Raw genomic sequence first — 27,038 nt, forward strand, 5'->3', positions numbered from 1 at the left:
ACAGGACAGACGGATTAGAATAAACTGAGGTCACAGTGACATTAAACTTTGACCTATGACCACCAAACTGTCATTGATTAATCTGTGAGGCCAAGTCATCAATTGTGCCACATTTGAAGAAATTCCCTCAAGGCATTCTTGAGATATCACATTCACGAGAACGGGACAGACAGCCCGAAGAGGTCATGCCTCTGGCTAAGGTTATCGCCGGCGGAGGGGCATGGAAATCATTGGAGGCATTTGTTTACCTAAATGACTCTTACCTTTTATGGACATTCCCAATCATTGACCGAGAGCCACAGAATGTATTTCTGTTACTCATCACCTCTCATCTTAACCCCCTCCCATCCTTCATCCTTCCTCCCTCACATCCCCATCACTCCACTCTCTTACTGTCCATTCTGTGCTCTGCCCGTCCTGCCGTCCCTCCTATTAAATCTCCCTTTTCTGGTGTCACTGTCCCTTTCTCTCTAGTCTGCCCTCTCTAGTCAGCTGCCCTAATTTGTCTTCTGCCTCTGACTATTTCATTCTCTCTTTCTTGTCTCAGTAAATCTACCTCTCTTGCCCCTGATGTCCACTTGTCAGGTCCTTGGAAGGACATTCCCTTCCTCTCTCACCATTCCCCTCTCTTTTTATTCTTTTCTTCTGTCCAGGCCTATGGATCAGCGTTCATATCATAAACCAAGGGGATTCCATGGACACATCGAGACTGACATTCCAGCTGAACGCAGCCGATCGACACTGATGTTGATGCGCTGCTAGCCACTGTAGAGGAGCAGCAAGGACAAGAGGTCAGGGGAGAGAGATCAAAGACTACCAAGCCAGAGCAGGAACTGAGGTTGAGAGATTTCAGACGGGAGAGACTGTGGTTTTACGAGAAGAATCAGACATCAGGGAGGAAGGTCTCAGGAACAGACAAGGGTCAAGGGATCAAAGATGATGACATCACATGGAAAGCTGAGGAGGGAGAAGGGGAGTCTGGCTGAGTACGAATTGCAGATGAAAGGTAAGCCCCCCTGTGTGTGTCATATGCTTGATTCTGTGTATGTCTGTGCCCTTTATCACACTTTTTCTGTTGTCCATTTACACTTACCTCCACGCATGAATGCATAGAAGACAGCACATACGCATGCGTGCGAGACTGTGTTCAGTTGCTCTGCACAGTCATCCAGTCATATCCTCGTATGCATACAGCCATGGCTCAGAAATGCGCTTGTTGTCAGAAGCTGATAAAATCACTCTTCTTCATTGCTTGATGACGTTTCATGACCAGGTTTTCAATTACTTAAGGGCCTGTAAAAGAGCACATAATGCTTTAATAAAAACATTAACATAACCATTTGTGGTGTTACGAGATTCTCACATGACAACGGCGTGTGTGTGTGTGTGTGTGTGTGTGTGTGTGTGTGTGTGTGTGTGTGTGTGTATGTGCCGTGATTTGGAGGGTGCATGCTGTGGCTCGCTGGCTTTCTGTACTGTACTACAAGGGTGTATTTATAGCTAGTATTAGTGATGCTGTCTCCTCACATCCAGTCAGCCCCGGGCTGTGTACGCACACAGAGACAAAGAAAAAGAGTAAAGAGGGGAAAAAGGGAGCAGGCAGAGTGTGTGGGGGGTGAGCAAGGAAGAAAAAAAGGAGAGATCCAAGAACGCATAAGAAAAGAAGACATAGAGAGAGAGAGAGAGAGGGGAGAGGGAACAAAGCAAACGTGTTGTTATTCGAGAGAATGACAGTTGCACGAGCCTTTTCAAAGAAAAGTGCAGTGCTGGGCCACTGCACTATTAGCTTAGCTGTGTTTGCATACAAGCTTGTATGTATAATATCAGGTTATGCCGGATTTATCAAGTGAGCTGTTTATAATGATCCATAATATTGCTGTTAAATTGGAGGAGGCAATCAAATGCCTCATTGACAGCATGAACAGCACTTTATTGAATTTTGCCACCTGAAGGAAAGACTTGAATTAGTATTGATTCAGAATAGTCACTTAACTTTATCAAGATATTATTCAGACGAAATGTGTGATTACAGAATGCATGGTTATCAAAGATGGAAAAATACATGTGTATCTTTGTGCAATTGCATTACTTCCAACTGCATAAATAATTGTGATTAAAGTGTGTACAGAACTGTATGTCCCCATTCTGTGAAGCAGGAGCAGTTGTGGCATGCATTTTCATTCTGGTAGTCTGTGCATCTGTTATTAGTCTATGTTTTTAATTAATCTTTGTGAATACTTAAACATTTTACATGACGTCTGAACAAACTTGACCATTTATGCCATGTTTCCTGGCTGAACAAATTATTAAATGTAATAAATGCACACTATATATTAAAGAAGTAATACAATTAAAAGTCTTGCATTTACTGTCAAACCTTACTTGAGTAAAAAGTTTAATTCTCAGCAAAAAGTATTTAAAGTACCAGAAGTAGTAGTACAATTCAAAAGACCACTATTCAAATTCTATTATATTTATTTCAGTTTTTATAAAGGTGCATTAGTGTGTTAGTATTTACTGTTTTAGCTGGTCAAAATGGAATACTTGGAAATGCTTTAGAAACACATAGTTTGTTTTGTCAAGTGGGAGTGATCACTCTTTGGTTGAATTGCAAACACCTAATATATTGTACATCTCAAACATGATGACATTTGATTTACCCTGAGTGCCTTAACATACAGTTTCCCCCTTTCATTTTCCCTTAAATAACTTTAAAGATGTTAAAATCACCTCATTCCTCTCAGCTTTTTCCAACACACAAATAGAAGATAGCGTTGAAGTACTTTAATGTGCAAGACCACATAGGACCCTAAGGGTTTGTCAAAAAAAAAACTCTGGCTCCAATAGACTCCCACTCAAAACATGTCAACTTCTCTCATGAAATAAAAAGTGAATGCATTTTTTTCCACAAGTGATTATAGTGTCATTAGGTACATACAATACACTCATTCTCCGTGTTGTGTATGTCCTTTTGAAAAAAAACTAGGCTTCAAAGACGTATGTTCAGGGCGTGCATGGTTTAATTGACATGCGTGAGGTGCTGTCAGGTTTGTGAATAGGTCAGCAGGCTATCAATAATAGCCTGATAACCTGTAATTTGATAACTGATAATTTGATAACCTGTGGCCAGAATATGGTCACAGGTTATCAAATTCACCTCTTGCTTAAAAAAATAAGATAAAAGATCACTGTGTTTTTCCATGTTATGTTCTCATATCTCTTTTTGTGTTTGCATGTGACAGCACGTGTCCAGGCTTGTGAAAATGTATTTACTTGAATGGCTGACCCTCTCTTTCTATCTCTGTTTCTCTGACATCTCAGACCTGCGGGCCCAGCTGACAGACCAGATAAAGATTTTAGACTCTCAGGTGGAGGTGAAACAGCAGCAGCTCTCAGACCTGTCTGAGTTTCTCCGCCGTCGAGGCGACATCGAGGCTGAATATGCGCGCGCTCTTGATAAACTCACAGAGAGATTTACCCACAAGACAAAAAAGTAAGTGAATACATAGCGTGGATGCATATTTGTGTCTCTTTTCTCTTTTACAGGTGGTTAAATTGTCCCATAATCTCAGGGAATATGTCTATTATTCTGCAGAAAGGAGCAGTGGGGTCAGTCTGTGTGTCAAGTCTGGTCTGTTTTGCTGACTCAGACCCGTCTTGAGAGTCGGGAACATGCAGCACTGGGTGACACCTGCTGCAACATGCTCACACAGAGGCTGGCACACAGTACAGAGGACACACACCGCCTGCACAAACGGGTGAGAGGATTTTTGGTGTTTGGTCATATGAATACAGAAACAGACACAGAGGAGACACATTGTGGAGGAAACTTGGAGTGTGGTAGCCATCACAAAATTCAAAACACAGCGCCATTTCATAAAAGGTAACAACATTTCACAAATTACAAAAATATTTCACAAAACGTAAAAACATTTCACAAAGCACAAAATATTTCACAGAATGCAAAAACATTTCACAAAGCACAAAATATTTCACAGAATGCAAAAACATTTCACATTTCACAAAATATTTCAGATAACACAGAAATATTTCACAGGCTACAAAAATATTTCACAAAATACAAAAATATTTCACAAAATACAAAAGTATTTCACAAAATATAAAACATACAAAACATTTCACAAAATGCAAAAACATTTCACATAACATTCACATTTCACATAACCCAAAAATATTTCACAAAATACAAAAACATTTCACATAACACAAAAACATTTCACAAAACGCAAAAACATTTCACAAAATGCTAAAAAATATTTCATACAGCACAAAATAATTTGTCAGAACACAAAAACATTTCGCAAACCGGAAAGGTGCAGAGTTTAACGATCTCTTTAGCACAGATGTCTCCAACCTTTTTTCTTCAGAGAGCTACTCTGACAAAATGAAAGTGTCCGAGAGCTACTCATGTTTAATAACATGCATTAACATAGCTGAGCTCTACCCAAACCAACCAAATAACTTTGCATGTGTAACTTTGATCTCTTTCTCTTGGTAAAAGACACTGGCTATATAGCTCCAGCTCAGCTGTTGGGTCCAGCCGAAATTATTGTATATATGTTATTTACTTGATTTATGAGCACACGTCTCTTTCCAGCTCAGGGTGAGAGTCTCTGCTGCGTTTTGCAGGCATGGTGCAGGTCACCTTAGAGTCCTCTGATCTCTGTGTTTCATGAAGGGCGGAGCTCAACCCTGCTGTCCTCCCTTCATCACACACTGTTTTAGAATGTACCACTGAAATGTAGCAATCACTGGTGGCATGCCTCTCCTTTTCAACTGCTAAATACGATTTGCCTAAAGTTAATTAGTGCTGGGCTCAGGACACATTACATTACATTACATTTCATTTAGCTGACGCTTTTATCCAAAGCGACTTACAATAAGTGCATTTCAACCATGAGGGTACAAAACCCAGAACAACAGGAATCAAGGAAATACAATTTCTTCAAGAAAGCCAAACTACAAAGTGCTATCAGTAAGTGCCATTTTAAGTGCTACTAAAGTTCTACTGTTCAAGGTAAAGTCGGAAGAGGTGTGTTTTTAGTTTGCGGCGGAAGATGTACAGAGTTTCCGCTGTCCTGATGTAGGTGGGGAATTCATTCCACAATTTAGGAGCCATGACAGCAAACAGTCGTGATTTTGTAGAATGTTTAGCTCGCAGCGAGGTAGCAACAAGCTGATTGGTAGATGCAGAGCGGAGGGAGCGGGCTGGGATGTAGGGTTTGACCATGTCCTGGATGTAGACTGGACCCGATCTGTTCACAGCACGGTACGCAAGTACCAATGTTTTGAAACAGATGCGGGCGGCTACTGGTAACCAGTGAAGGGAGCGGAGGAGCGGAGTCGTGTGAGTGAATTTCGGGAGGTTAAAGACCAGTCGAGCTGCGGCATTCTGGATGAGCTGCAGACGTCGGATGGCGCTAACAGGTAGTCCTGCCAGGAGGGAGTTACAGTAGTCCAGATGTGAGATGACCAGAGCCTGGACCAGAACCTGCGCCGCCTTCTGAGTGAGAAGAGGACGTATTCTCCTGATGTTGTGCAGCATGTATCTACAGGAACGCGTAGTTGCAGCGATGTTGGCAGAAAGAGAGACACAAAACTAATGTTAGCCTAACCACACCCCAACACCTGTGTCAATAATATCTACGCAAGGATAAAACGGCTTATGCTACAATGATGCGTAGTAGAGGCTCTAACCAGGAACCGTTTTATAGGAGGGTCAATATCAGGATTTTGCAAGCAGACTGACTTCTGTCAGTACTGTCCAATCACAAACAACAAGTGTTGTTGTACCCTTTCCGGTTTGTGAAATGTTCTGTTTTGTAAAATGTTTTTGTGTTTTCAGATTTTTTTTTTGCATTTTGTGGATTTATCTTTACTGCCATATTCAAAATTATGCTTATAAATCAAGTACTTTCAGCTCTTTTCTGTAGACCTGCAGTATCAAGAGTATAATAAGCAGATCGCTACACAGATTTCATGCTACACTAATAAACAATTTAAATCACCCCATCTTCTGCATTTAAAATCCTTAATAGATAAATTCATGAAATTAGATTTTTTTTTTCAGTGCTGTAGTTAATATAACACAATGCTCAAATAGTTTGTAAAATAACAAATATGTGTCATAAGTTGACACATTAAAAAAAATTAAAGTCTTCAGATAAATCCCCCGTCATGTATTTGTCTTGGTAACACAGAGGCATCCGCAGTCTTGTTCATTTTATAAAGTACACAGTCATCTTGTTCAAATTACTGGTTGTCAGACAAGTGCTCTGTACCTTCTCATGGTTGAGAAGTGAGCCAAATCTTAATTAAACCATGACAGTGATTTCAAAGCAGCTAAGAGGTGTTGTTAGGCCAGATGCCAAGCTGAGCAAATTGAATATTTTATTGCTACCAATCAGAGTAACGCTGTGCAATTATAAATAATCGAAACAATACTGGCTAAAATAGATTGACCTTGACAGAATGTTTTTCTACCAAGTAATCTTGAAAAGTTGCTGAACAAAACAATTGCAGAGTGTTGCATTGCTACTCTTGTGTAATTACTTATTTATGGATTAATTTTTAATTTAAAGGAATATGTAATATTTGTAAATACTCTCATTTACTTTTTTGCATAGAATAAAGTGACTAGTTTGATACCACTCACATATCTGTATACTAAAAACAAAACTAGAGTCTCAGTCAAGCAGGAAAACATGAAGCATTGGTAATGGATAATTTGATTCTGTCCAAACATATAACAACCTGAGGAAGGAGGAGGAGGAGAAATGTTGGAGACCCCTGCTTTATAGGGTTATCAATTAACATCTAGTGAAACTAAAAAGTTAAAGCAAAATTGCAGTATTATGGGAAGTTACATGTTGAAACTAATTTATGCTAATCACATGTGGACATTACGCGCACAGACTTGTGAGTGGAGTCAGGCTTCTCTTTCACAGAATTGGAAAGTAACTGTGTCTTAAAATTAATTTGTATTTAATATACTACACTTTAAAAATTAAAGTGCAGTATATTTTTAACTGACATTCCTATTATGTATATTGCAGAGCAAAGAAGTTGGAATCCAGATGCAGGATGAGTTGCTAAAAGTCACCACTGAATTGCAGACTGTGAGCACTTCATATTGTCACACTGCCTTTAATGCATAATATTGTAACAATGCACTGAAACTGAAAATTCTGATGTGCGATTTGCTTTTTTTTAACTGTGCTGGTGAAGGCTCTGAAGACATATAACCAGTACCACACAGACTACCTGATAGCAGAGGGAAAACTGAAGGAAGCTGAGCGGTTGGAAGAGAGACACACCGGCAAGTCAGCTGAGCTCGGTCCAGGCCAATTGGTAGGGCAGAGGCGTAGTTCTGTCAAGAAGATGGAGAGACTAATGGAGAAGGTGTGTTTGTGTGAGAGACAAAGAAAGAGAGAACAGGCCACAGGAAGTCTTGAAGTGGGTTTTCCACAGAACAAACCACATCCTGTTCCTGTTGTTCTGTCTCTACTCTGTGTGTTTAGGTGAAGAAACATATTTCGTTGACAAGATATCACCATGTGTTGTATCTTTATCAGTACGTGTGGTTTAGTGCTGTTTCCCTTGCTTTTTTAATGTGTGTGCATGCACAGAGGCATGGCAGAGTGCAGGAGAACCAGCTGAAGTGTACCAAGGCTCGTAATGACTACCTGCTGAATCTAGCGGCAGCAAATGCAGCCATGAACAAGTACTACCTGCAGGACATCAGCACTCTCATCGATGTAAGAAACATGCAGTTTGTGTTGTCTCATTTTTCTGTGGGAATAGAGCGTTCCGTCATTTTCAGTTACCTTTTTGTGCCTCTTTTTCTTGGTACAGAAAACCTGAAATATGGGAAGAAAGAATAACATAGTATTGATTTCTAAAGAATTCCCTCTAAAAAAAAAGCTTCTTCTGTCCTACTATTTCTGACACAACTCTCTCCATCTGTCCTCTTTTTTTGTCCTCTTCTCCATCATTGCCATCTTATCCCTTCATTTTCCTATTCTTCTCTCTGCACTACCATTCGTTTTCCATACTGACTCCATCCCTTCACAAATCCTTTTCTCTCCCTCCCTCCTGGCAGTGTTGTGATCTTGGTTTCCATCTGTCCACGGAGAGGGTGATGAAGTGCTACCTGGCCAGTAGGTGGCGCATCCAGAAGACAGAAGAGACAGGGCTAAAGCAGCTGGAAGCTGCTGTGACATCTCTGGACCAGGGTGGAGACAGAGATGCGTTGTTACAGCAACATGACTCAGCCTTCTGCCTTCCATTTAGATTCAACTACCACCCACATGAGGGAGACCAGGTGAAATTACTGTGTATCAGGTAGAGCTGTATGATAAAACTGAAATGTTACTTTTGGTTACATTCACAGGTAAAGCTCCCATTTTTTAGCCCAAGACTCTTAGATATGAGACATATACGGATTATTTTGTACCTACCATTGTTAGGTAACCTGTTTTCTCCATAGTTTGTCGATTTACAGTATCCTTTATTTTTGATTTGGTTAAGTTAGATTATGGGGATCGAGAAATATTAAGCAATGGGTAGTGAATCCTGGATAAACAACTCATTAAGTGCACTCCAGTAATGGCCAGACCTTGCGCTCCAGACAGCCCTTCTCTCTTTCTACAATTATACGGATGTTCCAAAAGCTTGTGTGTGGCGAAATATGTTTGAGAAGTGTCAAATAAAGCGTTCTAAGGCGTCCTTCAATTGGGACACCCTGCCCCTCCTAAAAGAAACACATGTCTAGGCAGTACCTACAATTACACAGATGTTTCTTAAATATATACTACAGTGTACGCAACTCATGCGTTGCCAAACTGGTTTGCAAAGTGTCAAATAATGTATTGAAACCTAGAAGTGTTTCCAGACCAGTCCATACATTTTTAGTATAAATCTGCCACTGTCAACAGCATTTACCATGGTAGATTAGAGAGCTTGACAGGTGTAGCAACTGCAGCTAAGAGAGGGAAAGTTAAGCGAACACTAAATTGCGTCAGTTTTTCATAGAATGTGTGACAGGCTCCTGCGACACCCTGCTGCTTACTTTACATTCATTTTAAAGGCTGTTTAATACATTTTTAGTTTTTTTAACTCGGCTTTAAATGAATGAAAAAAACTACAACGTACAACTTTTCTAAAAAAAAGTTGGGACGCTGCGTAAAATGTAAATAGAAACAGAATGCAATGATTTGCAAGTCATGTAAACCCGCATTTAATAGAAAATACTCCAAAGGCAACAAATCAAATGCTCAAAAATATGTGCTTATTTTACATTTGATGCCAGCAAAACGTTTCAAAAAAGTTGGGACAGGGTCAACAAAAGACTGAAAAAGTTGTGTAATTCTCAAAAAAAGAAAACACCTCATGGATATCTCACAACTAATTAGGTTAATTTGCAACAGGGCAGGAACATGATTGAGTCTCACCACTGTAAAAGACTGCATGAGCAAAGATTCAAGAATAATGTTCCTCAATGTAAAAATGCAAAGATTTTGGCAATTTCATCATCTACAGTACATAACATCATTAAAAGATTCAGAGAATCTGGAGAAATCTCTCTACACAAGGGACAAGGCTGGAAAACATACGCTGCTCAAAAAAATAAAAGGAACTCTTAAACAACACATCCTAGATCTCAATGAATGAAATATTCCAGTTGAAAATCTTTATTCATGACATAGTGGAATGTGTTGAGAACAAAATAACATAAGAATGATCAATGGAAATCAAAATCATTATCCCATAGAGGTCTGGATTCAGAATCATACTCAAAATAAAAGTGGAAAAATCTGATCACAGGCTGATCCAACTTCTGTGGAAATTCCTCAAGACAAGTCAAAATGAGGCTCAGTAGTGTGTGTGGCCTCCACGTGCCTGTATGCACTCCCTACAACGCCTGGGCATTCTCCTGATGAGACCACGGATGTTCTCCTGAGGGATCTCCTCCCAGATCTGGATCAAAGCGTCAGTGAACTCCTGGACAGTCTGTGGTGCGACGTGGCGTCGGTGGATGGAACGAGACATGAGGCCAGTACACCAGGAGACGTGGAGGGGGCCGTAGGAGGACAACAACCCTGCAGCAGGACCGCTATCTGCTCCTTTGTGCAAGGAGGAACAGGAGGAGCACTGCCAGAGCCCTACAAAATGACCTCCAGCAGGCCACTAATGTGCATGTTTCTGCTCAAACTGTCAGAAACAGACTCCATGAGGGTGGTATGAGGGCCCGACGTCCACAAGTGGGGCCTGTGCTTACAGCCTAACACCGTGCAGGGCAATTGGCATTTGCCAGAGAACACCAAGATTGGCAGCTTTGCCATTGGTGCCCTGTGCTCTTCACGGATGAGAGCAAGTTCACACTGAGCACATATGACAGGCGTGACAGAGTCTGGAGATGCCGTGGAGAACGTTCTGCTGCCTGCAACATCCTCCAGCGTGACCAGTTTGGTGGTGGGTCAGCGATGGTCTGGGGAGGCATTTCTTTGGAGGGCCGCACAGCCCTCCATGTGCTAGCCAGAGGTACCCTGACTGCCATTGTAATATAAACATGATCCAGAAACACTGCTGCCTTGTCTGGGCCCAAGCTTGTTTAAGTTGAACTGAGGCAAAGTGGAAAACCTTCCTGTGGTCTGACAAATCAAAATTTGAAATTATTGCTGATCATAGATGATGCATCTTGGATGAAGAGGACAGGGACCATCCAACTTATTATCAACGTACAGTTTAAAAACCAGCATCCATGATGGTATGGGGGTGCACTAGTGCACATTCCATGGATAACTTGCACATCTGGGAAGGCACCATTAGTGCTGAATGATATATACAGGTTTTGGAGCAACATCTGCTGCCATCCACACAACATCTTTTTCATGGAAGGCTTTGATTATTTTGGCAAAAACAATGCCAAACCGGATTCTGCACATATTACAACAGCATGTCTCTACAGTAGAAGAGTCCGGGTGCTCAACTGCTCACCCATTTACACGAAAAATACAACAAATGAGACCCTGAAATGTTGAGCAGCTGAAATTCTATATTAGGCAAGAATGGGACATTTCACTGTCAAAACTTCAGCAACTGCTCTCTTAAGTTTCCAAACGATGACATGCCCCTCTCACAACTTTTTTATAACGTGTTGCTGGTATCAAATTCAAAACGAGCATACATTTTTATAAAACAATATATTTCTCAGTTTCAACATTTAATATGTCTTAGGTCTATTTACAATTAAATATGGGTTTACATGATTTACAAATCATCACATTCTGTTCTTTATTTACATTTTACACCGCATCCCAACTTTTTTGTGAACAGGGTTGTACCATCAAATAAAACTGCCTCTCTCCAAACAACATCCCACTGGATTGAGCTTGATGATCCTTAGCAACGTTATATTATATTTTGTTTGTTTGTTTCAGGTGTGCGAGGTCAGTGCGGAGAGCCAGGTGAGGTACGAGCTGGAGACCAGGTTCCAGCAGCTCCAGTCTCGACTCGCTGCCGTTACTTTAGAAACAGAGGAGGTCAGCTAATTGTTCTCAGTGCCTGTTTCCATAATGATCTGTCTGTCCCTGTCCGTCAGTCAGCGAGTGTGTGAGTGAGCGTCAGTGTGCAACTTACAACATGAACTTAATTGCTTTAATAATTATATAAAAATGAATGAACTCCATTAAAATATCTATATATCTTCCTCTCTCTCAGGTCAGTAAAACCCTTAAAGCCACACTCGTAGCCCTGTTGGACAGCATGTGTGACAGCGACTGTAACCCCTCCCCTGACGTACCCAGCAGCCTAGCACTTGAGTCCACTGGAGGAAGCACCGTCCCAAAACTTACCCTTGCCAAGCGTCGAGCCAATCAGCAGGAGACAGAGACCTACTACTTTACAGTGAGTAAATTCAGAGTTTTCCGAGATTCAGCTTTTAAACATTTAATCATTTTCAAATTATGTTTGGTTCTTACTGTCATGAAAATGCTGGTAGTAAATGTAAATGGACATGCTGCTTCATGGGGGACATGTGTCCTTTAAATTAAAAGGACGCCAGTAGAAGTTTTGGATTTCTTTGATATTTGATTTTTTATTTTTTTTTTATCTTAGAAAGTGAAGGAGTTTCTCACCAGCAGTTCTCTAACCTTCAAACTTCAAGCCAAACATGACCTTCTACAAGATGCCATTCAAAAAGGTACTCTTTTACAAGGATGTTGCATGAAATGCAATTTGTTCTGATCTTGCTATTGATCAAATCTGTGAGACACACACATACATTCCCACAATGCAACTTGGATACCGACAGCTTAGTTGGAAATTGAAGTGTGTTAAGACGGTTGTGGGTAATATAGCCTGGAGCCTCTAGAATTAAGGAGCAACAAATTTCTGGTAAGCTCACATCTTTCTAACTCCATACCCCAAGATTTTGTTTTCAATTTCAAACTAGTGGTCTTAAGCCCCAACATATGCATCCTAAAGCAACACCACCCATTTATTAAACCCTCTCAACCCACAAACATATGCAATTTTATTTGCAAAATTAGTGAGGTTCCCCTTTAACAATATTGTGCATTCATTGTACCAAAACACTTGATCAGACCTTTTCACATGTTTTCTGTATTTTTCTTCCAGCTGAGGCTGTTGACAGTGACCCTTCCAGGTAAGCAGTATATTTGCACTGCTGAGAATAAAAAAGAGTGTGACTGAGAGTGGCACAGAGACATGGAGAGAGCAGAGAGGACAAGGAGAGCGGGAAAGATACGGACTAAACTGAAACCAAAAATGCCATTTTGAGCAATTTTTGATTGTGTGTAAAAGCTTATTTTTTGGGGGGGATAATTAACTGATCATAGCAATTATCAACATTATTAGATATTGACTGCCTTTCACCTTGTGTAAAATAGGATCATGCATTTTATTTATTATATTTCCCAGAGTGCAATGTGCCCGGTCAGTGCGTATTTGGAAGTCCAGACCTGTTTCCCAATTCTGCCACACACTCTTCACCACAGACATACTCTCCTACATACAGGTAACACTCACACAGACAAATAAAAAAAAACATGACATGAATTACACCTGTGTTGTTACTTTCCTGATATTGCCTGCTGCACTTTGCTGCACTGCTGTTCAAACCTCCAAAGGAAATCATCCAGAAAATCCTGTCACACTCATTCAAGAATTGGGGGGAGGGTTTCTTGAAGCATATGCACACGCTGATCCTCCTCCCCCCCAGTGTACTTATTGCTGCCTTCATGTGTATGGTTATGCTTATAGCTTATTGCTGGCTTTTCACTCCTTTCAATGTACCCCTCCTCCCCCATCTCTTCCTCTCTCTTGTGAAAAGGATTAAAATGCCCTGGCCTCTTTGCTGCCTCCTTTCGACTCTATTGAGTATGTGTGTGTGTGTGTGTGTGTGTGTGTGTGTGTGTTTATGTGCGCCTCTTCCCACTGCTTCTAAATCTAAATCTTTATTCTCCTTATTGTCACTCTGCCTTCTCTACTAATTTCTGCTTTTCCTGTGTCCTTGCTCTGCCGTGCTTGGCTTTTTGCAGAAGAAGAAGGAGAATGTCTCGGACCCAGGTACCAAGCACCTTGATTGCTTATTTACTGCACGCAGGCAGGTGGGCTGTTTCCCTCAGCAGAGCTACCACTGAGCACAGAGGTCATGCCCAATGTATTTTGTTCTGGAGAATTTTAGCAACCCTGGAAGAAGAGTGAAGTTTACATTCTTCTGTTGATAACTTAAAATGTGTAGACTATGGTGTATTCCTCCCCAGTCTGTCCTCAACAGTTTGTACTGCAAAACTGTGTGGCCAAACCGGTTTGAAAATTGTCAAATAAAAGCTTATAATTTAAGATTTGACAAGGAAAACCCAGTGTTTCCCCTTCAGTTGAGACCCCTAACCCCTCTTGAAAGAAACACATGTCTAGGTCAAAGCCTCTTTTGGTCTCTCACTCTCTCAGTGATAGACATTTGCTTTATAGCTTTGGTTTCGCAGTTGCGATCCAGCTGAAAATATTGTTTTGATGTTATTTACCTAATTTATGAGCGCACGTTTCTTTCCAGCTCAGTGTGAGAGTCTTTGCTGCATTTTGCAGATCAGAGGACTCTAAGGCGACCTGCAACTTAGGTCGCCTTAGAGTCCTCTGATCTCTGTGTGTTTCATGAAGGGGGGAGCTCAACCTTGCCTGTCCCCCCTCCATTACACTGACACGGTGCAGAGTAGACCCAAGTAAAGGAGATCGAGGGGAGATTGTACACTCGTTAATCAATTGCAGGTTAAAAAAGAGTATATGAAAAATGCTGAAATGGATTGCCAATATACTTGGCCAGCTGTCAATATACCTGGGCAGCGCACCCAAGTAAGTCTTTGTATTGGAAGCACTGCATACTGTTTGAACCTTCTGCGATGTACTCAAAACCCGGTCGCGTGCTATTGGTAGTTCACAAGCTATGGGTTGTAGACCCCTGATTTAAACAACACACTGTTCAAGACAGAAGATACATGATTTTTTTTTTTTTTACAGTTTTGTAATCACCTAAACATATTATGTAATTTGGTTCTAATTATAAGGAAAATCAAGACAAAGTTCAGTAATGTCTGTAAAAGAACACCTCAGTTCAAAGACTCAGTTATTCTCCTGCTCTTTTATGCCCTTCCTTCTGTTTCTTTGCTGTTTTGTTTTGTCACCTTGTCCTCCTTTTTCTTTGCATCTCTATTTGCACTCTCCTGTCTCCAACTCTCTCATGTCCTCTCATCTCTCCTTTTCTACCCTTGTTTCTTCTCTAGAGCACTGGGCAGCAGATTCCTGTGGTGGTTGAAAGCTGCATTCGTTTCATAAACCTTCATGGTGAGTCAGTTTTTCGGATATTTATTAGAGAACGAGTAGGTAGAAGTACTTGTTTTTGTATATCCTGTATGCAATCCTGTGTCCAGAACATCAGGCATTTGTAAACATGTAGTATAATTTGAAGGGGTGTGTGTGTGTGTGTGTGTGTGTGTGTGTGTGTGTGTGTGTGTGTGTGTGTGTGTGTGTGTGTGTGTGTGTGTGTGTGTGTGTGTGTCAGGCCTCCACCATGAAGGAATATTCAGAGTTCCTGGCTCACAGAGGGAGGTGAACCTCATCAGAGATGCATTTGAAAGAGGTAAGAGTTTACCTCATCTTACAACACATGTGAGTTGGAGCAGATGAAATTGTCTTTTTTTTCCCTCTAATGGAGAAAAGTTAGAAAAAAAGAATGTTTAATAATTTTTATTTATTTTTTTTTTTTATTTTTTTTTTTAAACATAACAGGAATATGTGTATTGTATGTACAAATTACCTTACCCTATCAGTATTACCTTTGGAAGAAGAAGAATCCAGTGAACAAAAATATGGGGTAGAAAGTCCAATGGAGATTGTGTCCTCACCACGGCATTGCTGAGTCCTTCTGAATGGTCAGGGTGCTTGTAAAAAGCACATGTTGCAGGATGAACCAGTGTCAGTGTTACACCCTCCAACCAAGGTGCTAAAACTAGCAGATCTGGAATGGACAATCTTATTGATCATCAGGTTGATCACATTTGACCCTATGAATGTGAGCATAGCAAAATACTTTAAAGGTGAAACGGAATGGTAGTACAATAGTGTCCCTCATCTGTCAATAAAACACTGCTACTAACGTTTAACATGCATGGAAATTATTATTTTCATGGACACCTGGGAGAAGTTGCAAACACAACACAAACATATTACAGTGTTTCCCTGTATGTAGATTGTTAGCCAAATTTTCAGCTCTTGAAGGAAATATTTGCTCCGTTAGTGGGTAAAGTTATTGTATTGAAAAAAGTTGCCTGCTATGACAAAAAATTACTCCATGAGAACTGCGAGAATGGGCCAAAATAATAAGCTTGTGGCTTGGAGTGAAATAATTTTTTTATTTTTCTCCAAAATAAAAAAATAAAAGAATCTAAGAGGTTAATGGCTAAATCGCTCTACGTGCTGAGCAGAACAGCAGAGTCTTTTCTGTGTGTTTATCACGATGGCACCTTTTACATTAAAAACAAAACAAAATAATACAAATTATAGTAGTTTTAAAGAAAAGGGAGTGAGTAATTGCTTAGTAATAATGATTCCACTAATTTATCTACAGCTAAAATAATTGTACATACTCAAGGAACATCTTACAGCAATAGCCTATCTCTTTTTCTGCAATACTACTATATTTAAATGTATGTCTTGTTTTTTGTGCAAAACAGTCTGTCTTGTTTTTGCATTGGTACATTCATACTGTACGTGTCTTTGAACTCCCTGCAGGAGAGGATCCCCTGTCAGACAGCGAGTGTGACCTGGACTCTGTGGCTGGTGTTTTGAAGCTTTACTTCAGGGGCCTTGAGCCTCCTCTCTTCCCCTACGACAGCTACTCTCAGCTGCTGGAGTGTGTCCGTAAGACTCTTTTATATAACTTCTATGTGTATTTCTGTTGTCAGATCATACCTTAATTTCACTATAGATTTTAATGTCTGCTTTCAGTTGAGTTTAGTTATTTAGGTATTTAGCTTCTGTCTGCTTTTTCAGCCTCGGTTTGGCTGATTCACCCCCTCACATGCAGTAAAATGAACTTTTATGTATATGAATGAAGCTGTTAATCATGATTTATGCTGCTATAATAGTAGCCACATACAACGGATGCCACTTTACCAATGCACCACATATAGCATGTAGCTTACTGAGGAAATTCTACCTGCAAAAATAATACACTGTTGATGCAAGATGGTGCAACTTACGCTGTACTAGTGCGCTGCACTTACTTGTTTGCCGTGGTTTTATGTTTTCCACTGTGTCTTTGTTATTCCTGTAGGCTTATGCCCAACTCTGTTTTTTAATACAGACACTCTGAGTCACAATTTGCACAATTAGCCAATGTTGTGAACATGCCTACAGGTTGTTTACTCCCCATAAATTCTTAGATTTCCTTATCAGTGCTATAACAAGTCAACCCAGCCTCCTCACCTCAATCGTAGAAGTACTTGTCGCAACAACTTGTCTTTTGGTAGAATCTTCAGTGATTTGGGAATTTGACTCAACAGCTGCAGTCATGGAGGAACTTGTTATAATCTTTCATCTTTTCATGTTGCTCACTTTGTTATCCTTCATGTCTTTATCAGAAATCGAGGGGGTAACAGAGAAAGCTGTCCAGATTAAAGCAATTGTCTCCACCTTCCCGCGGCCTCTCCTCATCGTCATACGCTACCTTTTTGCTTTCCTCAATCAGTAAGTTGCAACAAAACCCAGTGTGGGATATTCTATCATTTTAAAAATCTGCTATGGTCATAAAACTTCACACCCATGCTAAAAATAGAGAGACACTGTGTGTGTGTGTGTGTGTGTGTGTGTGTGTGTGTGTGTGTGTGTGTGTGTGTGTGTGTGTGTATGTGTGTGTTCCCAGTGTGTCGCAGTACAGTGATGAGAACATGATGCAGCCCTACAACCTGGCCGTTTGCTTTGGTCCGAGCCTGCTGAGGGGGATTGATTCTGATGACGCTGTTGCTAGGCAGCCACAAATTAATGACCTCGTTAAAACCATGATCCTGCAGCATGACATCATCTACCCCAGCCAATCAGAATTGCCAGGCCCCGTTTATGAGAAGCACATGACTCTGGAGCAGGAGTATTGGTAAGAGTCATTAATATAAATGTAGTACTGGTTGTGAAAATATAGACCCCAAAACTACAGTGTCCCTGAGAGCTCAATATACTGTAACTTATATAACACAACACAAGCAAAACAGAAAACTAGTATGTCTTTGTCATTACTTACATGATGCTTGTTTCTGTATTTGTTTTCTTATGTTGTCAAATTAGTAAAGATATTTTCCAATAAAATCCAACATTAATACAATACAATCCATTCAGCAAATTTTAAAGGCAATTTCGACTGTCTGGTTTAACTTAGTAACATACTGCTACACATGAATAATACCAAATTAGTACGTTATATATCTGGTATGATTACAAGGTTAGCACCAATGTTAACTATATTTGGAGCAATTTGTGAACACCCCAAGTGACAGTAAAGGTGTTTTTCTTCTTCCTACATTGCATTCATGCAGGATAGAATCAGTTTTTAAATCTCTACTGTAATTCTCTAACTAAAACTGATTTGTGAGCTTCAGCACTTGGTTAAAACTGCTTTGATGCTTTTGGTTGGAGAAGCACTCTAATATGTGATCAATCTGTTTTACACTTAATACATACTGTCATTTTCATTCAGAAAAACAATTGGATAATTTCTGTCCTTGGATGACTTGCAGGAAATGAATGAACCTTTCTGCTCCAGAGTTGTCGATCATGTTAAAGTTTAAGACTCAGTCTGATTGATTAATCGTTCCATGTATAAAATGCAGCTGAATCCCTTTTTCATGGCTCTTTCTCTTGAAACAGAATTTCATGCTACGCCAAATGCATTTCTGTGCAGCTCGCATTACTTTGTTTGAAAACTGCCTAAAATTATTATGCTGATTGCACACTAAAATTGAACACAAGACTCTAGCCTATTGACAATGTCCATGGAAACCTTTAATCCAAGTAAAACTATCTGTTTTCTTAATGAACAAATATATAATATAATATATTATAAGATTTTTGACATTAAGAATCTCACAGCAGTAGGAAGTTTTGCATGTGAAATTGTGTATTAAGTGTTTGGTGTGACAGTTGGTCTGTGTGTCAAACAAAATAGGAACTGTGCATGACTACAGACTTTTGTTTTTCTGCAGTGAGCCAATCACAGAGGAGGGAGACGGAGAAACCGAGCATCTGCCCAGTGAAGATGGTCAGTAACACACAGATTACCTAGGCTATATGTCACAGAAATGTACCACATTACATTTTGAATAACCACTTTTAATCATGATTTATACAGGATTTATGAGGATTTTTGATCTAATTAGTTGAAAAAGATACAGTTGATTGTAATCTTGCTGCTTGTGTGCATGTGTGCATGTGTGTGCAGAGTGGGAGGCGGTGGCTTTATTTGACTATGTAGCGAGATCTCCAGCAGAGCTTTCTTTCAAGCAAGGAGAGCCTCTGATCCTTCACAGCAAGGCCTCCTCTGATTGGTGGAGAGGGGAGGTGGGGGGGATTAAGGGTCTCATCCCTCACAAGTACATCAGCGTGCTGGAAGGGTGAGTAAACTTTCTATACCATAACCATTCTGGTAATTATCACAGAGAAGATCCTTGAAGTGGATCCTGAAATGAATTTTGGCCCTAGAGCCACATGCTGTAACTTTGTTTTAATTACCTTATAGCCATAGGCAGGGGCATTTTATGTACAGTAGGCACAGGATGGTAACATGTCTTAATTTGCATTGAAAGAATGTGAAATATATATTTTTGCTTTCTTGGACAAAGTTAAATGGAAAGTTAAACGGTAGTTATCATTCTCTCCTGTCTGTTAAAAATGAAGTTAGAGTCAGGAAACAGGTTAGCTTAGCATGAAGACTGAGAGCAGGGCGAAACAGCAAGCCTGTCTCTGTCCAGAGGTAAAACTGAAGTGTAAATGTGTTATATGTGCTGCACTTTTTCTTGGCCAAGGGTAATGACTTCTTAGAATTTTTCGCTTATCATGAGGTTGTCACTGCTCCCAGCCAAGAAATAAATCAATGGCCTCAAAAAAATGCTGTCACTGGTGAGAATGTTACTTTTTAAATGTAATAGGTTATAGATTACTAGTTACCCTGTTAGAAATGTCACTATTTTCATTAGTTGTAATTTATTAAATTAGATTAATTTTCTCATAACTGTTTTAAACTGGACAATAATGCTAGAAAGTCCTAAAAAAAAATGTAACTAGGCAGTGTAAAATTCCAACAGTACTCAGCACTGATTACTGTCCAACTTTTATAAAAAGTTCTATAATGATATTAATTAATATTGGGGATATTTAGATTTTTAAAGCGCAGCCATTAAAACAAGTCACACGTATGTAGACAACAACTGACTGCAGTGAAGGAAAAATGTTTGTATAACTCAAAATAAGTCACCACTTAAGTCCAGGACTGGGAACTGTTCAAAATTTTTCGACATTGGTTCCTGAATGACTCTTTTTAAATATCTCTGCATCTTATCCGACAACATGGCCAACTGTCTCGGTGTAGTTGCTTAGAGCAATGGTCATTGATTTGATTGGCAGAACTGAGGCAGTGCGAATTCAAACAAGAGAACCATTTAAAAACAGTACTCTGAATTTGGGTGCATAAGGCCTGTCTAGATATGGATGGAAGACAAAGCTTATAGCCTACCATAGAATTGTTATATTCTATGGTATAAGCTTTATACCATAAAGAATATAAAGAATATATGTAACGCAAGACGTTTGCATTATTTTATCTAATGGCTGTAGTCATTTACAGTCATTGAGTCATTTTGTTCTGGTCACACATCATTTTCTCAGTCTCCCATATTTAAACTTGTACTGGTTGTACTTTCTCTCGTGAAATGTATGCTTAATATATCTCTCTCTTCTTCACCTCCCTCAGGTCAGAGCGAGGCAAAAGAGATGAAGTAGGAGGAGGAGGCAGCACTGGAAACCTGACAGCAGAAGATTCACAGACGGAGAACACAATTCGGTATACACACAGACATGAACACACACATATATGCACAATGCGACGAATAAATATGTTCACACACCAATAAACACATATAATAGATGTAGACAGCGATACACACGTATACAAATATACTCAGTTCCACATTATTGCCCGCAGACACATACACATACAAGCTCAAACAATTAAGCACACACAGTACAAAGTTTCTGTGTGTCTTGACAGGATGAGGGTTAACAGCGACAGTGCTTCATTGCCGGGGAGGCAGAGAGGAAGCGAGGGGAGCCCCAATCGAAAGCCACCAACTTCCCCTGCCACACGACACCTGCCAGTGTAAGCCTGAGACGCACCTTGGACAGTGCACACTGTATGCATGCTCTAACTCAAGCTGTTAGAGGTTTAAAGCCTCTTGAGATAGAGTGAATACATTTTATTCATGGTGATGAAACGTTCAACTTAAAGGGAAGTAATAGGAAAAACAATACACAACATAACCATGAACATAGTTTAACCGTCAGAGTTCAGTACACACAACGTACCATATTATTGTGGAACAACACTACATAGGTTGACTGGCTCAATGTTACTACCTTTCTATCTGGTACAAACCCTCAGCAACAAGGTGGAATTGTGAAATATCTTAATGGTGGACACTTCCTTTCACTAATGTTTCAACGAGTTTGGTTGACGCCACCTCAGAAAGCTTCAACAACAGTCCTGGCGACCCCAAACTATTCCCCTCAATACCCACATGCACCGCCTCTGCTCTTCCACTTTACATCTAATATAGTTTTACTTGTCCCGACATAGTTTGGCAACATTATCTTTGCTCAAAGCCACAAGATGATACATGCTACACATGATCAACGATACCATTCCTTCTCTGCCAAAACCACAGTCTACCTACTCAGCTGCTTCTGCAATTTCCCTCACTGTCTGCCGCAAGCTACATCCCCAGATTCCAAGCTCACGCAATAGTGCTGATGTTGATTAATCCTCAACAACCTACCTCTACTTGACGCACCTTTGGGCTCCTAATGACTAAAAACAAGCTGCATGTGACGCTTATTTCACCAAAGCCTCCTCTGGGTTTAGCTGTTTTTCTTTTCGATCACCTGGTCTAATTTTGGACACAAATCAGACCCACTGCTATGGAATATCCACCGCGGTAAAGAGCTGCGTACCAGCGTTCCACTGACACAATTAAAAACAATCTGAACGCGATTGGTTCCTGACAATTCAGGTTGTAAGTTATAAACTTACATCCAGACATTTACCAACGTGAAACAGGCATATGATTGATTGATTGATAGATAGATAGATAGATAGATAGATAGATAGATAGATAGATAGATAGATAGATAGATAGATAGATACATACATACATACATACATACATACATACATACATACATACATACATACATACATACATACATACATACATACATACATACAAATGTTTTCGCTACAGCAGCATTTATAGATACAGGATATGTCATGAATTGAACAGATTGAGCATTAAAATGAGGCTGTAGTTAGATGTCTCTTGTTTTAAATACCTGATGCTTCAACTCCTCTCTTCCCATATATTCTTGCATGGACAAGTCCGGACACTATCGACCTCAGTTTGCCGTGTGCTCATCAGGACATAAACCTTGACAAAGATGGTGGTTGGCATGTTTATCACCATTAGGGAGAGGGGTATGAAGTTTTAAAGAGTGCTGTTCAATGTTTGTTTATCTGTTGGGATCACTTTGCTCTATGGAGGCCGATGGAATGAACTATACTAAACTACAGCAGGCTGAGCAGGGAAAACATTCCTAAATGAAACATGCATAATTGATCTTAAATAACTCAAATTTTACTTCACAGTAAAACTCAGTGTTGACAGTCGACTGTCCCAACTTCTTTTTTTTTTTTTTTTTTTTTTTTTTTTTATCTGTTGCTGGTAAACTATTGATATGTTGTCTTTTTTCTATTTTCCTTTAATATGGCTTAACATAATTTGCAAATTATCATATTCTGTTTTTATTTACATTTTGGTTTCTGATAACAATATGCTGTGCAAAAATTAGAAAGGCAGTGTTGTAATTTCCAGTTTGACATAGTGGTGGTAGTGTTGTCTTGTTGTTCCAGTACTTAAACCCAGAAACAATGATACAGAAGTGTGTGTGTTTGGCTAATTACCTAAGGAGGTTTTGTTTTCAGTGTGGTTTGTTTGGTTGTCTGTTTGTTAGCAGGACTCAAAGGTTGCAAGAAGGGCAAGAACCTTTTACAATTTTGGAGCGAATACAAATCCACAAATATATTTTACTTTCATTAGGATTGCAAAATAATCCATTTGACCTAATAAATGCCATACATCTTAAAATCCACTTTGTAATAGGAAAGTTCAATAGTGACAAAACAGGCCATTTAAGGAGTACAATGACCCCATATCACCATCTACATTCATGAGTACCAGTAATTATCTGGGATACACATATACTTTCTCAAACTTAATTAACACATTGGAAGGATTAAAGTGGCCGTCCTGACAATTTTTGACAAAAAGTTTGGACAGCTGCTGTGATCTGATATGATCTGATCCGAGTTATTAAATCCCCAAACGTCAGCCGTTACAGTGTGAGATGAGGGAGGAAAGCCTTTCTTACCAAAATACCTTACCTTTCAGTTATATCTATCTCTGTCTTCGGTTATGTGTTGTCTTATTTCTGTTCCCTGTTATGTCTTTCAGGTCTCAAGAGCGAAGACACACTTTAGACACTGTAAGACAGGGCAGCTTCAGAGCCCCAGACAGACCTCCATTTGTTCAGCCAGAAAGAACAGCAGTTGATAAGGTTAGTAGTTTGTACTTTGTTAGCTCTGTTGGTCTATTAAATTGAATTATATCTTGTAATAATTATTGTTAGGAACTACATCGGGCCAATCATACATCAAAGATGTGTTCTAAAAAGCATTTAGACTCATATAAATAAAGAACCACAAACTTTCAAGTCTTCTTTTGTAGCACGTCAAACGTGCTCACAATCAGCAGTTCATGTTAGCAGTAGTTGTTCAGTCAGCAGTTTGTTTTGGTTATTGTGCAGTGTTTTGGTGTGAGCTAAGGGTAAGAAACTTATGGTACAAAAATCTGAATTTTTGTTTTTCATTTTACATTTTTTCTGTGAATGGTTTGAGCACACAATCGATATTTAGTGGATGGAGGTTAAGCTAAACCTACATTTATAACTGTGACCACATTTGATCTTAATTTATTATAATAATCAATAAATTCAAAAGTGAGCGATTCATATCCAAAGACAGTCTACCTGATGAGGGCCTGGGGCAGCAATCAATACACTTGTCACAGCATATAAAGAGACACATTTTAGAATTAAAATTTAAGAACAATTTAAGAACAAAATTGAATCAGCATTTACAGGTCCGTAAAGATAAAAACTCACTCTATGTCAAAGTGAAATTTAGAAATATTAGAGGAGGATTAGTGTTCTATTGCATGTGTCCACAAACTCTGGGAAATAGAGGGAATATGTTTGAAACAAAAAATGTTCTTTCTTTAAATCATAGCTCCTGTTAGAGATTGTGTGAACCCATAAATGCTAATAAGGGTATTTAATGTTAAAAGGTGACCATGTTTAGGAAAAAAATATGTATCTTTTAGAGACATTTTAAGTTTTGAGGTTCCTTAGGACATGATGGAGTTATGGATTTATAACAGAATTTTCACTTCACCTTTTGACTTGACTACACAACTGATATAATGAGGAGCCTCCCAGTCTTAAACAATGGCTGGATGTTGCAAGGGATATATATGTGATGGAAAAACATTTTAAATAGGGGGAGACTGTCTTTAGAAAACGACAGAATTGTATCACCTTCTCTGCAAAAGAAGAGAATGATGCCATACAGTATCTCAGTTCAGATAAACTAATGGACAATGTCAAAGTCAGAAGAAGAAATGTACATCCCTTTTGCTTCGTTTGTTTCCCCCCCTTTCCATTGTGTAATTTACTTAAATTGTGACAAATACAAAATTGATTTAAAAATATCTCTGGGAGGAACTCGAACATAGCATTCATGTCACGTATTTCCTGAATGAGTTTGTTTATCTTCAGTGTCTCTTATTTGTGGTTTTCCTCTTCCCCTCTTGCTCTCTTAGGATATAATCAACCGTCAAATGAACTCGGTGTTCAAGGAGCTCTTGTCTCGCCAGCCTCCAGTGCAGACGGCCACCCTTGCCACCCCTGCCGCCCCCTCCTCCTCCTCTTCCTCTCTTCCTCAAGCTGCCCCTGCTGCCAAAAAAGTAGGATTCAGTCTCAGAGGACGGGCCCTTTTCAGGCCGGTGGACTGAGAGTGAGGAGAGGATGACCAGGGAATTATTGGCTCATTGATTGACAATGATGATTATTATGCTGATGCAGATGATACAATTGGTGAAGATCTAGATTTATTTTTTTGATAGGTGTTAATTGCATCTCTGCCATCCCATAGTGCCACTAGTCTCAGTGCTGTGTTATTGTACATTCATTGTGTCTGTTTTGCAGCTGGTTTTGGTCTTTTTTTTTTAATGTTCTGGTCTGTTTTTATTCTCCTTACTTACTCTGCATCAACAACAAAAGCCTTTCCATATTTCACTCTTCACATTTATTTCACTTGAAAAGACCTGTTAGGTTTAAATTCTGCCAATGGTATTTCAAAAAAGTGTTTTAAAGGAAGATGTTTATGGGCCCCCAAAGTGTTTAGTGTTAAAAACAAACATTATAACACAAATAATCATGAAAATAAATTGTGTAAAATATCTGAATACCAATAATTAGTAAAATAATGGAAGAAATTATAAAACTCAACTCATTATAGCAACTAATTCCATTATTCTCTTTCATTATAAAATTGGATATCATATTACCTAAAAACATTTAACTATAGACATTTTAATTAAAATGTTGTCTCTGTCCTCTTGACTTGAATAACAAACGGAAAGACTGTCTCTAGTTCTTATTTTCACAACATTGTGTGTATTTGTCTGAGGGCCATCTTGAGAATCAAAATGTGACAGATATACTGATATTTAACCTGCGAACCCCGCCGAGCTTGGCAGGCATTTGTAGATTTCTTAGTTAAAAACAGGAGATGATGTTGTCTGTCTCTACTGTCTGTATTTAAAGCCGCAGCTCATGTGACATTATTGTTGCTAAAGCTAATAGCGTTTAACTGGTTAATTCTGCTCACAGTTGTTGAGTTTGCCAGGTTAGACAGGTAGTGTGTGAAGGGTTGAAAGGTAATTGGGTGGTATCAACACTTCGGTCATGAAAAGTGACAGTAAATACATTTGTTACTCAGAAAAATACCGTTATGGATTAAAAACAGAAAAAGGGGCATTTTGAAATATACTTTTTCATACTGTGAACTGCTACCAAGCTGTTATTTTAAGTGATGAAATAATATTTCATAATAATGAGTTTCAATAATTTCCTAGATTATGTCAGAAATAGTTTCATTTAGATGTTTTACACAATTTATACAAAATGTAGGTTGGGGTTAGACACTTTGAGCTGGGAAAACTGTAAGAAATGACGTCAGTATATTTTGCATAGCAGCATGCAGTGCTAGAACTCACGCACAGATGGAAAACACATTCCCCTTAATATGTGATACAAGGCCTGATACACAGGCTAAATCTCAGGGCTTTTGCAGAGTTACAGACGGGCTAACTCAGGGTTGGCTTTGAAGGAATAAGAAAGAGTTTCTCGCTCAGGTCTTTGGTTGACTTATTCTTCAACTGGAAACTGTGCCCCAGCCTCAACAGCCAAAATGGTCCCTATCGAAGAGGCATCAGTGATATCCTCTGGTTCAAACTGAACGCAACTGCAATATTTTGGAAGTGAAACTTTTGTCTCATTCATTCACACATTTTGGCGCCCCTTGCAATATCAAGCACCATCAACAGATCCCATTCAAATGTGTGTCAGGACTTCTGCAGTGAGGTGTCCAACTACTTTGACTCCAAAAGCATTTGAAATTTCTTACATATGACATCTCCCCTCTGTCATGTTTCAGTATTGGAAGCATAAAAGTGAAGTTTTTTCATGATTTAAACACCCTGTTATTCTTTAATCACTGTTTGATGATGTCACTAAATTTACTGTGTCCAACTGTATGTGTTGAAAAAAAAATATCAGTACAATAAAGATGATAAAGTGATGGGTTGTTGGTGTGTTTAAACAGTAGAAAACAGAGAGTTTTCCAGGGGGCATGAAGGGGCAGCTAGCAAACCAAGTATGAGTATAAATATATATACTATTTTTGTGAAATAATACAATGTTTATTCATCATTGTGTCCCAGGGCAGTAAAGATTACCAATATACCCCACCCCCACCCCTCTGCCCCATGTAATAATTGATTTAT

At 39.4% G+C, this 27,038-nt stretch overlaps 1 protein-coding gene across 3 annotated transcripts in view; it reads left to right on the plus strand.

The window, feature by feature from the left end:
- arhgap4b (Rho GTPase activating protein 4b) overlaps window positions 1-26,833 on the plus strand; it is a 40,675-nt gene extending 13,842 nt beyond the window's left edge. The window contains exons 2-24 of one of the 3 annotated variants that reach the window (XM_069140235.1): window positions 654-1,006; window positions 3,322-3,493; window positions 3,596-3,758; window positions 7,077-7,139; window positions 7,249-7,422; window positions 7,650-7,778; window positions 8,123-8,344; window positions 11,463-11,564; window positions 11,743-11,928; window positions 12,139-12,223; window positions 12,661-12,688; window positions 13,584-13,611; window positions 14,823-14,883; window positions 15,101-15,178; window positions 16,330-16,458; window positions 17,181-17,286; window positions 17,462-17,689; window positions 18,792-18,847; window positions 19,028-19,199; window positions 20,555-20,644; window positions 20,852-20,959; window positions 23,367-23,469; window positions 24,792-26,833. In XM_069140235.1, the coding sequence (XP_068996336.1) occupies window positions 937-1,006; window positions 3,322-3,493; window positions 3,596-3,758; window positions 7,077-7,139; window positions 7,249-7,422; window positions 7,650-7,778; window positions 8,123-8,344; window positions 11,463-11,564; window positions 11,743-11,928; window positions 12,139-12,223; window positions 12,661-12,688; window positions 13,584-13,611; window positions 14,823-14,883; window positions 15,101-15,178; window positions 16,330-16,458; window positions 17,181-17,286; window positions 17,462-17,689; window positions 18,792-18,847; window positions 19,028-19,199; window positions 20,555-20,644; window positions 20,852-20,959; window positions 23,367-23,469; window positions 24,792-24,983 (2,745 nt within the window). In that variant the 5' untranslated portion in view covers window positions 654-936 and the 3' untranslated portion in view covers window positions 24,984-26,833. Of the gene's footprint in view, window positions 1-653; window positions 1,007-3,321; window positions 3,494-3,572; window positions 3,759-7,076; window positions 7,140-7,248; window positions 7,423-7,649; window positions 7,779-8,122; window positions 8,345-11,462; window positions 11,565-11,742; window positions 11,929-12,138; window positions 12,224-12,660; window positions 12,689-12,963; window positions 13,061-13,583; window positions 13,612-14,822; window positions 14,884-15,100; window positions 15,179-16,329; window positions 16,459-17,180; window positions 17,287-17,461; window positions 17,690-18,791; window positions 18,848-19,027; window positions 19,200-20,554; window positions 20,645-20,851; window positions 20,960-23,366; window positions 23,470-24,791 lie in introns of those variants that run through there. The other 2 variants (XM_069140236.1, XM_069140237.1) reach the window with 2 other exon arrangements.
- Window positions 26,834-27,038: the final 205 nt, after the last annotated feature.

This window comes from Embiotoca jacksoni, unplaced genomic scaffold (assembly GCF_022577435.1).
Source record: "Embiotoca jacksoni isolate LCO1_2020_lvr unplaced genomic scaffold, fEmbJac1.0.p SCAF_9, whole genome shotgun sequence".
NCBI lineage: Eukaryota > Metazoa > Chordata > Actinopteri > Embiotocidae > Embiotoca > Embiotoca jacksoni.